General features: G+C 35.8%; 1 protein-coding gene across 3 annotated transcripts in view; it reads right to left on the bottom strand.

Annotated features, from left to right (window-relative positions):
- Positions 1 to 15,352, bottom strand: part of CSPP1 (centrosome and spindle pole associated protein 1) — a 60,361-nt gene that overhangs the window by 18,108 nt on the left and 26,901 nt on the right. For all 3 annotated transcript variants that reach the window (XM_080582416.1, XM_080582418.1, XM_080582417.1), the window contains 10 exons: positions 15,157 to 15,214; positions 13,136 to 13,150; positions 12,010 to 12,182; positions 11,069 to 11,187; positions 10,017 to 10,095; positions 9,582 to 9,702; positions 7,621 to 7,768; positions 4,405 to 4,557; positions 2,499 to 2,611; positions 1,131 to 1,280 (listed from right to left, as the gene is read on the bottom strand). In XM_080582416.1, coding sequence (XP_080438542.1) covers positions 1,131 to 1,280; positions 2,499 to 2,611; positions 4,405 to 4,557; positions 7,621 to 7,768; positions 9,582 to 9,702; positions 10,017 to 10,095; positions 11,069 to 11,187; positions 12,010 to 12,182; positions 13,136 to 13,150; positions 15,157 to 15,214 — 1,129 coding nt within the window. The remainder of the gene's footprint in view (positions 1 to 1,130; positions 1,281 to 2,498; positions 2,612 to 4,404; positions 4,558 to 7,620; positions 7,769 to 9,581; positions 9,703 to 10,016; positions 10,096 to 11,068; positions 11,188 to 12,009; positions 12,183 to 13,135; positions 13,151 to 15,156; positions 15,215 to 15,352) is intronic.

Below are 15,352 nucleotides of genomic sequence, written 5' to 3'. Positions count from 1 at the left end.
TATAAGTACATTAGAAAGACAGCATTTTTAAAGTTTTGCTTTGTTTTTCTTTGAGAAGTTAAAGCTACACACCAAAGTGGTTAGCTTGAAATGAAAAGCATATTTCATTAAGCTGACTTCAAACATTCAAATTAAAAACCATGTTATGCAAATATTAAACATCTGCAGTCCTGGCCCAGCAAACATATAACAGAATTTCTAATAACTTCGATAAACACCAGTTTGTGTCCCCAGTTGAAGCTAAACCATAGGAGTCGTTTCCAAAACATGTGCTACACGATAGTAGTGCCCACAGAGAAAAGTTATCATCCAGCCACAGTTTTAGTCTTGTGTCTGTGAAAAACGATAGCAGTTAGCTTCCTACACTATGCTAGTTCTGCTCTATTTATCCAGAAGACTCATCCAACTAAATTGCACATACTAGAGAAGAGAATCTAGAATTTCTGTCTTAGAAATTCTTAAGTCCTATGTCCTGAACTGATCTTTCAGCACTATGCAGCGTAATGAAAGATTTTTCCTGCTCTGATGGCCCCCAGTCCTTGTCTTACAGTTATTTATGAGACTCTGAATTATGTAAATTATTTCAATTTTCCAAACCTGGTAAATAAAGCTTTTCAATTAGAATTAAATCACAAGTTTACCTCCATGAAAAGTACTCATTAGACTTGGGATTCTTCCAAAACAAGTAGTATTGTTATCTCAAAGATACATCCTGGTCAATTCAAAAAAAAATAATAATTCTTTCTGAAATAAGCTACGTTAAGAATGCAAATAATTGCATGAGAGCTAGATGTAAGGGACTAATGAAAAAAGTGTTTGTTTTTAATTCATTGATTTGATAAAGCTTTTTATGGGCCTATTTAATTTCCTTTAAATAGGAGATCACCACTGTCAATTACAAAACTGCAATTTTCCTTAAAAGACTTAACAGTATTTCAAGTTGGCAGCACACCATAAAGAGTGAAGAATATGCTAGTTAATACTGACAATATTCTACCTCTCCTCTGGCTAACATAGACCATTTTAAAAACAATTTCACAGTACACTTCTCAGTTTACCTAATCTAGAGGGCAAATATTACAAAGGGTTACTTTAGGATGAAAAAAAGTCAAGGGATCAAAATATTACACCTCCTCCTCCTTTCTTCTTTTCTCTTCTTGTTCATCTTCATATGCTTTTTGAATTCTCATTCTCTGTTCAGCCAGTCGTTTTTCTTCTTTTTCTTCTTCCATTCTAAGTTTTTCTCGCTCTGCTTCTTCCCTACGTCTCTTCTCTTCAATCTAGAAAATAAAGAAGTATTCAGCTGTCAATAGACAGCAAAAATCTGATAAACAATGTTTACCACCATGATTTTCTACAGAATTTGGAACCCCTACTTCTGCAATCAAAGACTGTAAGGATCAGCTGAAAGAATTCTAAGGCCAGTCTTACAATTCATCTTCAGAATTCATTTTAAATTAGACAATATTCTATCATTTCTTTTTGGCCATTTTTTTTTCTTATATACTGTAACCACTATGGAATCATAGAATCATTAAGGTTGGAAAAGACCTCCAAGATCACCTGGTCCAACCATCCCCCTACTACCAATGTCACCCACTAAACCATGTCGCTAAGCACCAGGTCCAACCTTTCCTTGAACACCCCCAGGGATGGTGAACACTAATTTTAAGTGCAACTAGTAAAACCTGAACATTCCTTAACACTTACTCTCCTCTGGATATGCTGGAATAACACTTTTTTAATGGAATAAATAATAGAAGATAGGAAACCCAAACAAACAAACAAACAAAAGACATAGCAATTATCTTTTTCATTTACACAATTATATTTATAGACACAGTACTGACTTCCTGAAGCCAAAAGTTTGCCTATTCTTTATTCTTTTTGGCAGCACTGTACATGGAAAAAGACTCAATCTTTTCTTTTTAAGGAGATTCAAATCAAACTATTGTATGACATTTCTACTCTTAAATTATCTAGGATTTCCTTGATATTGACATTTAACTAAATTAGTATTTAATTTTTATACCATAAAAGTATATGCAATCTTTTATGGACAGAAGACAGGAACTGGTAGAACAACAATCACACTTCATTATTGTCTCAGTGATCACTATTTCACTCTGACAATCATGCATTTGTAGCATGCTGACACCCAAGGTCAAATGTTTTTCTTTCTTTATATATTTATGTATGTAAACTTCCACTGTATGCACAGTTTGAGAGCTCCAAACTATATTTAGAGAGTCATATTAGGAAAAATGACAATCTAAGTTAGTGAAGCCAACTATTAAGAGCCTCACTTTTATAGGTATTGTAAGGCAAAACCAAAGAGACTCAATAGCAAACAGTTCCTACCACACATCTTGCGTACAGAATTGGCTATGCCTGAATGAAGTCTTTGCTCAGCAGAATCTGATGATTTACTCTGCCTGTTTACCCCTCTATTATTTTTTTTTCAGTTATTTAAGATGACAATTGGTGCACACATTCACCTGTAGACGAAGGAAGTTCTTGTATGACTCTTGTCGCTTAAGTTGTTGTGGAGACAGGGGTTCACTGAACACATTACCCCGAGCAAAAGGAGAGGTCTGCGCAAATGTAAAACCTAAGGCGGGGGAGAAAAAAAAAGTTTCCAGATAAAAATCAAAGCAAATTTAAGACAGCAAGGCAGAGCTGAAGAAGCAGGAATCTGAAACACTTCTTTCACAAGGTAGTTTATGACAGCCATAATTCAAGGCTTTAGCTGAAAACAATAGCTGTGATTAAAAGTTTTTACATTGTCTGCCTAGTACATTTTAACTGCTCAATTAACAATGTCTAAGCCAGATGCCTTTTTACAAAATAAAACCTACAAAAGATTATAGGATATCATAAAGCAAGTCATTAAACTGTAGATTGCACAGTAGAATATATATCTAAAAAATGCCACATTTAAATTAATTAGAATAGCAAAAATTTTACATTTCATTACTTCATTGCTTGCCATTACTCTGACTTAACACACACAGTGCTGTTCCTTAGGTTTATTCAATCTTTAGACACAGAATATTAGGTAAACAGAATAATAAAGTAAATTAGCAATGGATGCTACAAAAAACAAGGCCAAAATCTGGCAGATAAAATTCTGAGCACTCAGAAAATTGAATTTTGCCATTATAAGGCACCTTCCATACTATGAAGTTTGAAGTGTCAGGTCTCTTCCATCTCTGCAACTTCCTCCACTGTATTGGAAACATCACCAGGGACCGGTTGCCAAGTTACTCTCCCTGAGTTAAGAATGTGTCATAACCATACAGTCCCAAAAGCGCTAGAAAAGATTATTAACTCAGATAACAATCAGAACAGCCTTTGCAGGACAGGATCTCTACAGAAAGTAGAGGAGAAAGAAGTAAAAGAAGTTGTGTTAACACTTCTTCTGACACAGCATGTTCCTCACTCTTATCAAGTCTACTCCAAGGGATAGTGCCTCAAGGGTGTGCAAACACCATAGCTCCACTGAGCTGCTAGCTGTTCTCATGCTCCGCCCTTACCTTTCCCTGTACAATGCCTTAACACCCAAGTCAGATGAAAGCAGAAATAATATATCCACTTATTCCCATACAAATGCACAGGCTTATTGCAGCAACCTAGACTTAAGAGCATGAGCTTACAGAACCTAGTAGTACGCTGTTCCAATTATCATGTAATTCTGTACAAAGAAGTGAAACAGTTTGGACAGGAGAAAGAAAAGCAGCATATAGGTTAATTCAAGGGGATCATGACAGATCCTGACCCTTGTCAATCCCAGACTGGGGACAGGCCTGGTACCCAAGAGCTCTCACTTAGATTTCTCACAGAACATAAGAAGAGAGAAAAAAGATGCATTAGTTTTTTAGTAGGAAAATAAAATAAAATCCCTAAAACGTGGAGTCAGTGCACAGGGCTGCACATGTACCTAATTTACCTGTAACCTTTTGGAACTTGTTAACCACTACAGCATACCTGTTTCATCTTAACCTACAACCTCATCCACTGCAGACCTTCCTCCGTCCTCTTATTCCATCTTTTCCTCCTCCTGTACAGTTTTATTTCACTGTATCATTTAAAAGTAAAATAAATATGCATAAAGATTTGCTTAGATAAAATTGAACCTAGAAAACTGATGTCCTAGCTGTCAAGTATTATCAAGTGTATCAACAGTTAATATTTATCATTACCGATGATACAGATAAGAAAGTACATTTTCAGTGCACACAGATGATAGCAACGGAGAAGTTTGCAAAAGAATCATGATAGTTGACTTCAGTGGTGGAAGGCACTAGGTCTATTATAGGACTACAAAGGAGGAGTAAAGAAACTAGAGGAGTTTGATCACTAAGACCTATAAGTAATTAGAGCTGTAATAGTGTTCTTAAAAACCTGCTATTTTATTTGTAGATGCTTCTGTGTTCTCAGGTCTTGGGGAGGCCAAACTTAGGTCAACAGACACAATAGCCCTTTTATCTTCGTATAGTCTCGCCTCTGGATTATGATACGCATCTTCGTTTTGCTTGTGCATCATATTCAAGTCAGCTAAAGGAAAGGGGAAATAACTGTTTGTAGCATTTTGTTCTCATAAAAGGCATGTTCACTATAGATTCCCCAAAATACAGGCCTGTTTCAGCAGCTCCACCATTTGTGGACACAGCAACTACAGGAACAAATAATTTAAGCAAAGGCAAGTATACATATGCTATGGGTTAAATATTAGTTGTCAACAATTCACTGATTGAAGTATTTATTTTGTTGGCTTTCTTCTGCCAGGAACGATTCTTCGCAGCAAACCTCCACCCCAACAAAAGCTATGAAATGGAAAGACAAAGAGCAAAAAGACAAAAAAGACTGACAAGCCTGTGTTGACACGTATGTATTTAGAAACCACCCCCTTCTATTTCCTTAGAGCTGTAAAATACTTTTCAGGTTGGTATTGGCATTTAAGTACTGAATGTCTACTGTATTTGATTTCCTTTAAGGGTAATAACCACAATAAACCATTAAGGTATGTTTTGGTCTTCATGTATTCCGCAAAAGTCCAGGTGTAGATGTCTGTACATAAGCAAAACAATGTCATCCAACATTTTTATAAAACACTTTTCCATCAAAATTTACATAAAAATTGTACCATAAAAATCCCAAAGATGTTAATTTCACCTTGAAATATTCATTATACTGCACTTAAAAGGCCCATTTGCAAAAAAAAACAAAAAGACTAATATGCAGTTTTCAAATTATCTTTTTATATAGCGTTTATGATAAACGTGAATTACTGTAGCCATTTAAACACAGATTCCAAAACCTTTAAACTACATCTCTCTCTGTAAAGCAGCTTTTCCATCGGAGTCTCAAAAGCTATTTTGGGGAAGATAAAAGACAAGTCACACTGCATGAAATAGAGACCTGGGAGAAACAGCACGTTATATTTGATGACATTTGACTCATAGCTTATCCATCAAGTTGCTAAAGTATGGTGGGAAAAATAGCTTTATGTATATGATTTGGGAAAACGGTTTGAGAAACTTATTTCTCTTAGTTCTTCATTTACAAACAGAGGTAAGTTTCTCAGGAGGCATGTACACACTTTAGGCTAATGTAAGTCACCCATCTTTTCCTCTGCCCCACTCTACTCACACTATCATAAAACATAGAGAAGGAAGACAGACACTCAAATACAGCGCTTAAAGACAGGCAGTGTCAACACCTCTATCAGCTCTGGGGATAAACACAAGCCAGCACCCTAAACCCAAGTTTCTAAAATTACTATTTGGCCTTTTTTTTATTTATTTTTTTTTAATTTTAATCACAAAGCCTTTGAACATTACCCCCCTCTGACTTTCAAACTACTCTGTGAATTTAACCACTTGCCACTAGGGTATCATAAAACTGAAACTAATTTTATATACATAAACTGTTATCCAATAAGTGTTCCATGCACTGAAAATTCTTATAATTTATTACCAGAGCATGTTTTAAAAACCTAGAATGCTAGAAACGCTAGAAATCAACAGTTACAAAGCTCTAAGTTTCACTGACTTTAAAAGTTACTGCTTTTATTTGTTTTTGACTACTACTGCTTCTACTAACCTATTCAGCTCTCCACAGAAGGAAGCTGATTGATATTACACCCTAAATAGGCATGAGAAATGCCTGTCTTGGAGACCCCATTTAACTTCCTCTGGCTAATTCATCAAGTACTCTTATTTTGCAGATTAATTGGAAACGTTTAGATTTCTGAAGGTAAGAAGAGGAGGAGCAAAAAGCTTCAAGTCCATTTGGCTTACGGTTTCAGTGTGCTCTAACAACTGTTAGCCCTTGAATAAACCACTGAATCATGAAGGAGGTTGAATGTGTAACACTCAAATCATGTTTTATCTGATGAAGAATTAACATGGCATTAAAATTCACCCATGGGAAGACTACATTCAGTCCCATATATCATGGTAGGTCTCAAACGAATTCATCTCAATCGCTGTGAAAGAGCCAGTATAGCTGTCTTCGTGACAAGATGCTGAAGGCAAGAAAAGAGCTATCACAGGCCAATAAGAGATAAATACTCAGCTACTGAGATGCAGTATAGGTCCTCAAGTCACAGGATCAAATGTGAACATGCAAATATTCTTCACTCAGCTGAAAAGAAGCAGCCACCATTAATGGGATTTCCAAAACTGTTCTGTAGACTGTGTGGGAGATAGAGTGTTCAACAAAACAGAATCTGTGGCACTTAAGGGAATTTAATGGTAATACTTTTATTTTGAGAGATATAAATCTAATTGTGCCTACAGAGTACTATTTTTATTTATACAAAAAATACTGCTGCAGGGTCCACTACAGCAACAAAACTGTACATCTTCAAATAGAGAAAGTTTTGCATAATACAGGGCCTAAATCCAGGACCCAGAATCAGGAATTTGAGTTTTAATCTTACATCTACCTCCAACTTACTGGAGAGAGAGCTATAATCTGGGCAAGTTGTTTATCTATCTCCCAGCTCACTACTCCCATCTTCTATAAAACAGCACTTGGAAAGAAATAAAGCTTAAAAACATTACTGCTGACTGATTGCTATTTAAACACTCATTTGCCAGCAGTGTTACTTGGGGAGATTTAAATATTCCACTTAGCTTTATATATTTATCCAAATATGTTTCCATTTTCCATGTCACAAGTAGAACTTTCTAAGACTAGAAGTGTTTTTAAACTAACAAAATTAAAAAAAATAAACTGTTCCTGGAAAACGTTTACATAAAAGTCTTCATAGTCTTCAGCATATTTGTATTGCAGATGATTTTAACAGCTTCTTTTCTTCCCTCTCCCTTTACTATTGCATTTTTACTTCATTTATAGTTGACATTATCCTGTTTCCTGTTTTTGTTTGTTGTTGTTGCTTTTTTTTTTTAATTGTGCCCTTTGAATGATTCTTCTGAAACCAAAATAATTACTTAAATATTCTCAGAGTACATCTGCTTAAAACAAGTATTTCTATTTGTCAATAAAATGTTATCAGTGTTACAAAACAAGGAAACATATCTGAATAGAGCCTTTACAGGAGCAAGAAAAAAAAAATCTTTAAAAGACAACCCACAATTTTGGCAAACATACTTATCAGATTTCCTTTTGCATCTCTGAGAGGAGCGCCACCACCACCTTTTCCCCAGGGATTGTAATTCCTCATTTCTGCTTCTAACTTGGCTTCGTAGCGTTCCTTCTCTTCTCTCTCTTGTCTGCGTCTTTCCTCTCTCTCTCTTATCTAAGAAGAAACAGTCCCAAGTCAGTTGCATAAAAATATCACATGAAGTATAATTTTAATAACATGTTAACAGAGCAAGCTGAGTGCTATTGTTATGCCATCTGTATCTAGTAAATCACAAACATTTCATTGTCTTTACTGCAGACAGAGCACTGAATACTGGTGTCACAACGTGCATGTACAGAGATACATATTATAAGACTTCCAAATATTCATGTCTGACACTTCCAGTAGATCAAAAGTCCCATATCCTTGGATCTTGCAGTACAGAAGGCTGTACTGCCTGAAATTTAAACAGGCAAAGCTCCACGGCATTACAGCACTTGATTCTCTCAACCTGATTTTGTTTAGCCTAAACTTAGATTAAAGATGGGACAAAGACTTTTACCCATAAATGCTTTAAGAGAATGCGATACAATTCTGTAACTACTCATTAAATATTTTTGTTCAGTAATACGTAATGTATAACTGCTCGTATGGTTTGCTCCTTTTTTTCAACAGGTTAAATGTATGTAACTAGATCTCCTTATTTCATATAGCATTTATAACATGAACAGCTGTTAAAAAAAGTCAAACTTCTATTCAAAGCTTTTGAAACATTAGCTACTATTTCTGTTGCTGAAACATGTTAACGTATTTTCTTAAGTTTGTTCCTTCTGTGCAATAAATGTTTCCTTTTATCTCATAGTCAGACAATTTCATAAGAGATGCAGTGAGTCAAAACAAAGACCCATCTAGTCCTGCAGACTGTTTCCAAAAATGGTAAATCAGGTTTGCCTATAGGGGAAAAAAAAGGTTCTGAACATTCTGTTCACTTACAACGATAAGCAGCATAATAGCTTTGAAAGGGTGTATTGTGCCAGGTTTATTAGAACTTCATGTCGAGTTGTGCAGTCCCTCACATGGCAAAGTAGAATTTATTTCTTAAGACTACAGTGAGAAAATACCTTCAGAGAAGCATAAAGACAAGTGCAGTATCAAACACTATTCCCAAATGTTTATTTTACTCTTAATTTGGCCTTGACTGGCAGCCTCTACTTGATCCCTATACACAATCATAATTAAAACTATAACATTTTTATAGCAGTTATTTACCTCCACTGAAGAAAAGCATAAAGAATCAATAGGAAATGTTAGTGCCACTGAACTGGGTTCTAGCAAAATCTCTTCTGAAATGTGTCCTATCGTGGCCAAATACATTTTATAAATGTAGATGCAGCAACAAAATGCCACTAAAATGAGCAGAAGACTAGGATTTCTACTGGAAGACATGAAACTCAAATTTGTCTAGTCTATCAAAAAGGAAGTTGAAAAGAGATGAGACATCACATACAAACTCACTAAAACCAAGGCATTTGAATTAGTAACCAAATCATCATGAAGAACTTACTGAAAATAGAGTGCTCTTAATTATTAAAGCAATAATGCTTGAAAGCAATCTTTCAATGAAAATATCAGAGCAAAACAATTTATTGCATTTAAGCTGCACCTTCTTATGTTTATGAAAAGAATTATATGAAATCTGATGTCTGGAAGTAATCTGTTTGCTCTTAGTCTTTGCATTTTCTCTGCCTCTTGAAGAGGCAATAAGCTTGAAGAGATTGCTGTTCAACTGAAAATCTAAAATGAGCTAAAGAAAGGTCAGAGGACCGGGAGAAAGTAAACAACAAAGGAAGGAAGAATTAAGAAACCTTTTTACTTGTAAATTAAATGAATATGTATGGAATGAATATGAAATGAGACCATATTACAGTTACAACCACTATATCATTAACAAGAAGAAGAAAATATCAGAAGCTTTATTACTCAGTACCTGCTGTTGCAATTCTTGTTGATAAGATAACATTGCCTCTTTGGAAGCCTTTGATTTTTCTTCAGAAAATACTCCTCTGCTTCTTTGTCTGTCTCCTGTATTCCTCTGTCCAATGTTACTTCTAAATTAGAAAACCACACGTGTAAAAGGAAAACATCACAGGGTCAAAAGGAAAAAATTCCCTGCCTGAAATACGTAACATCTTGTTTTCCACAGCCTTGCAGTTTATAGTCTCAAACATTTTCATAAATCCATACAAAACAGAGGAGATCACTGAATTACTGTTTAGATAAGACTTAATTAGAATTTTGAAGAGTTGTCTTTAACATGCTTTAATTGAAAGGCATATACCTTGTTAGCAAAATACTCCCAACATGAGAAGCATACCAATACAGACAAATACAAACAAAGAATATGAATACACATAATACTTACACAGATTGCTCTACTGGGGCTTGGACTAAAGAAGGATCCAGGTTAGGTGTGGGTTGCATTCCCATCATACCTGTACCATCTGCGCAATAAAAATAAAATACTATTTTAAGTTTTGGATGCTTAAAAATAAATATTTGCTATTACTTAAAAGCACAGCTCTCAGTGCTCAGACCGACTGCGTGATTACCACAAGGACTTTGAACTTCTGCATCAAACATAGCTAAAGCTTAATGCCCCTAAAGAAAGAAAAACAATGCAAAGGTACAACTCCATTTCTTACTTTTAAAATCAACTAAACCCCTTAAATTTGTAAATTTATAAGTGTTTTCATTAGCATAATTTACAATGAACTAACAAAAAGAACTAACTAATTTAACATAGCTTTTGACCTCGTGCTTTCCAAATGCATCCTGTACCGAGAGGAGAACCACACTGCACTGTACACTACAGCATATTTGACACCTGTACTCATAGTGAAATAGAAATGACAGCACCCTGCCACAGCAAGGCTTGAAATTGCCGTACTGCTTACGTTCAAGATAATATGAGATGCATCTCTGAAACAATTTCATGCTTTGAAATCTTACTTTGTGACAACAACCTTGAGGTCAAATTGATCCTGTATGTGAATTTTAAGTACTAGTTTGTTTAATACTCTAAACTGTAAGCCATTTTACACTAAAAGTTATATTGATAACAACGCTAAAAGAAGCTTCCATTAAAGATTACAGCTCCTATTTTACCTTTTCTTTGGAACTTCAAAAATCTTACAGGAGGTGGGAGGGCAGAACAAGAAAAAAATTTTGCTTTTATTTCTCTAGCATTCTTTAATATCACCAACTGATGCAAATCTCATTCACATAAATCCATAAAAAAATTATTGTTGCAAGTTTTCTTTGTCCTGCATTTTAAGTTTTCTATGAAGATACCAATAAACAACTTCGAATTGGGTATAAGTAGTTGTTACTAGTTTATATTATTCATCGTTCAAACAGATTAAAAGCAGTCATCTGAATTGCTAACAACCAATTCACCTAAAATCATCAACTTACAATATGCAAGACTGGGATCCAAAGGATTTCTAGCCCCATAAAAGTAATAAGCATCATCATAAGGTGTTCTATAGTTGTCTGTCAAAACTGGTGGTGGAGGTGGTGGTATGGGTGCAAGCCTTAAAGAAAAAAGGAACAATTTCTATTTTGCTGTACAACTGAAAAAAAAAAAAAGATCATTCAAAGAAAATAAAAGAAAAAAAGAATTCACTACACAAAAATTCTAGATTTAGCTTAATCCAAGACCTCTCTAACATTAGTGCCATGCAGGAATAAGACACAATAAACCTCAATAAGGGGTTAACCTTCCTTTAGGGAGTAGTACATGAACCCACGCTATTCCAGAGATCTAAAGAGCATAAAACAAGGACACTTTCTTTAACTGGTTCAGTTGAGGACACTTAGCTGGTTACATCTGTAACTAACTAAAACAAGGCAAGGACTGCTCTCTGATCAGAGGGCAAGTGGCACAGCACAGCTTCAGCCACATGGCTAAAGCTCTGTCTCCCAAAATGGTTTAGTCTCAGCCACAACATCAAAGGGAAGCTGTCATGGTCTACCCTGAATTCCTGAACTTAGCCCTGGGAGACCTCAAACTGGTACGGTCCAAACTCATGCCAGAGCAGCCACCTAACAATACGAACACCACTGGGCATGTGCCTAAGCACCCTCACAACACAGTTCAACATCCTAGGTATAGACATTATTTCTACAGTAAAACTCTTCTTCTACACAAACATCGACTAAGAGAGCTGTATTCAAGTATGTCCAGCCTGGAGAAGAGAAGGCTCCAGGGAGACCTTACAGCGGCCCTCCTGTACCTAAAGGGGGCCTGCAGGAAAGCTGGGGAGGGACCCTTTGTCAGGGGGTGTAGTGATAGGACAAGGGGGAATGGCTTTAAACTAAAAGAGGGGAGGTTTAGATTAGACATTAGGAAGCACCTGGGAGCTGCCATTTCACCAAGGGTGCTGGCTAGCCCCCGGTGAAAGTCTTCGTTCACTGGAGAGACAGAAGGCATGGACACAGGAGTTTGGAAAGCAACCCTGGGCCTTTCAGGTGGCACTTTCTCTTCAGAAGTTCTTGCCGTCAAGCCAAACTGCCTCAATCTATTCGGCTGAAGGAGTTAAAAAAAAAGAAGAAAAAAGCAGTTAACTCGTTATTAACATGAAATACTCTGAACCTCCATTTCGGTTGCATTAAATATTCTACTAGTTCTCAATTACCTGTTCAAATTTTTAGTAACTGCTTTTTTTTTTCCCCTCCCAGGGAACTACTGGAAATCTACTACTACAAGGAAATCTAGCACGTTTATCACAGGTTTAAAAAAAAAAAAAACACACAAAAAAAAACACCTCCATGGCAAGTTTTACGAAGTATATTGTCCTGGTTATTATCCGGGGGGAAAAGAAAATAAAAGTATTAAAGTATTTACTCAGTTGGCTGTAGCACAGGTTATCTACAGCTGACAGGTTCCTACACTGACAGTATTTTCATATTACGCGCAGGAAAAGTTTATGAAATGCCCTCCCCCTACTGAAACAGCTCATCATCAGTAAGAGTAAAGACAAACACACACTGAGACTTTTTCCAATAAACATTTCCTTTCAATACCATTATTTTTCAGGTTCCTTTGATTCTATTAGATTTTTTTCAAGGACAAACATGACAAAATTTTTTTTTTTTTTTTTTTTTAAATAAAGTATCAAATGTTTATTGATAACTGGCAGCCTCAGGAACTAGTGAAAGGCAACATGCAAGTAATGCAAAAGCATGCAAATCAGTTAGTTTCAGAGCTACCCTATCGCACCCAGAAAGCCCTTACACCAGCTTCTATGCATAAATATTCCAATGTTTGTTTAAATGACCCAATATAAGACCAAAAAAAAACCCACAACTATACACCATATAAATAAAACCAGATTATGCTTCTGAATTTACCAGTCCTAACATTGCAGTGCTTCAACTAACATGCATGCAGAGACAGTGATACCAGCACCAACTAAATATTTAATATCTAACAGCAAACTGTATACCCTAAAGTATTTCAGCAAAATATTAAATGTTTACCTCCTCATCACTTAGCTGCAAGACAGTATATGTACAAGGCAGTTAGTACTCACCAATCATGAACTACAGCATTAAGATAAAAAATTCACAAAATCTACTAGACATTAGTATTCGTTTATAACATTTAACTTCAAATTTCTAGATGTGAGTATAAAATTTGATAGCATATGAGCTACAGTGATTTAAAGTTATTTAGAAGTCTACAGACTTTTGTCTTTCAACTTATCTTTTCAAATCCAGTATCTTGAGCAGAAGAACATTTAAAACAGTCTTTCTTACTAACAAGCTTAATGTCAACTGTTCCCAAAGTGCCCCAGATTGCAGCTCTGTGGCTAATTAAAGATGTAACTATGGCAGTAGGTTCATCCTGGGGATTGTTTTCTTTTAAACAAGCAGTATATACAACAGTCTACTTCTACATACTCTGAAACAGGCATTGCTATTTAACCAACCTGTAATTAATCAAGAAATCCACCTAATTAGAATCTCTCCCCAAGAAGCAATTTGAAGCTAGCAGTGACTGTTGCTTAATGAATGCAGCAATTCTACTTAATTGAAGGCTTTCAGCCAAATTAATGGTTTTAACTATACATGTCCTGGACTTGCTCTGGATATAATTTTGCTCATACAATAAGCACTTTTCAGTCTCTGAGCAAGATGCAGTATGCGGAATGCTTCATCACAGCGTGCTTCTAGCTGTTCAGGTCTGATCAGACAAGAGTGCTTACGGTGACTTTACAGTGCGCTGCAGCCAAAAGCACCAGCATCCTCTGCTCAGTTTTTCCTCTTTTCCTGTCTTGCTCCCAACCACATACTCCATTCCTCTCCTTTTCACCATCTGAATCCATGGTTAGCTCTAAGCTAATAAACAACAGAAAAGATTCAGACTTGCCAGCTAACCAAGCCAAATTGGTTCACAGAAAGGGATCAAACATGCCACAGATGCCATAGGTAGAGGGCAGGAACATGCAGCTAGACCACTTGACCACGCTCTTTCACTTTAGAAGCAGAAATTGATTCAGCTTAGTTGCTTATCTATGTGCATTTCCAGTCTCCTGCCTCAAATGCTGACTGCTTTGTTGATACTGAGTTACAGCAATTCATTCATCTTCATCTTCTAGAAAATGAGCGCTCCTTGCATGTCTGCTGAACTCTCCAAAAGTAGCTCAAGTTTCCTTCTGTTTTGTAGCCTCCCTCAAAAAACAGCACCATTGATAATTTAAACTAGTAACCAGTTAAGTCATTAACTACTTTATTCTTGCTTGAGAAAATTATCTGTCCTTCATGTTCAACAGCATATATCTACTGTTCCCAAGATGCATTGGCCTTGGCCACTTCAACAAACACACACATGCAAATCATACTAGTTATGTGACAATCAGGCTGCTATTACTGCTGCTAGCACCAACAATCTTACTCCTACATATGTGATAGTCAAAATTCTTGGTACAATAATCACCTTAATAAGGAAGTGGAGACAGTAACTGCATTAACTCTTACAAGTAACACAACATTAAATATCTTGCTTTTTACATTTGATGGTTTAAAAAAAATACAACTTTGAAATATAAAAAAAAATCACTGAGTTCAAATCAGCTGCGAAACAACTGGATTTTTTTTAATTGAAAAATAAAAAAGTATACAGAAAAAAACTTTCAGCAGCAAACTTTACATTCCCCTAGAAGACTCACTATTGTGTGCATGTACAGGCTACCACTGCACACCAAATATCTTTTCCATGACATCTAGTGCTTTTACAGAACACTTGGTCAAAGAGAAAAAAGAAAATGTTTTAAAACTTTCTTGAACATACTTTCCTCTTAAGCTGAAAGTATGTGCAATGAGGACAGTCTTTTCATCCTTGGCCTGAGTTTTATTCTATCCTAATGCCCTATTAGAAAAAAAGAGACACATTTATCATTCTATAAAAGCCCGATAGTTTTGTGAATCGACAACCATAATGTACATATAATAAGAAAAAAGTCTATATAAGTGGAAGAAAAAAAATCCAAACTCCTCACCTTCTTTTCTGGGTCTAGAGCTCCAGAAGCAGCAACTGAGAGCTCAAGTTCCTTCTCACTGTTTTTGTGAAAAAAAAAAAAAAAAAATCATATAAGAAAGCAGTAAACCATGCTCATTTTTTCAAATCATTGACCTCAAAACTCTGGAAATACAGAGTAACAAGACATGCTTCTACTTGACTTCTTCTGGAGTCAA

This window comes from Anser brachyrhynchus, assembly GCF_964034855.1.
Source record: "Anser brachyrhynchus genome assembly, chromosome: 2".
Classification (NCBI taxonomy): Eukaryota; Metazoa; Chordata; class Aves; order Anseriformes; family Anatidae; genus Anser; species Anser brachyrhynchus.
This window is presented reverse-complemented; position numbering and strand designations above follow the sequence as displayed.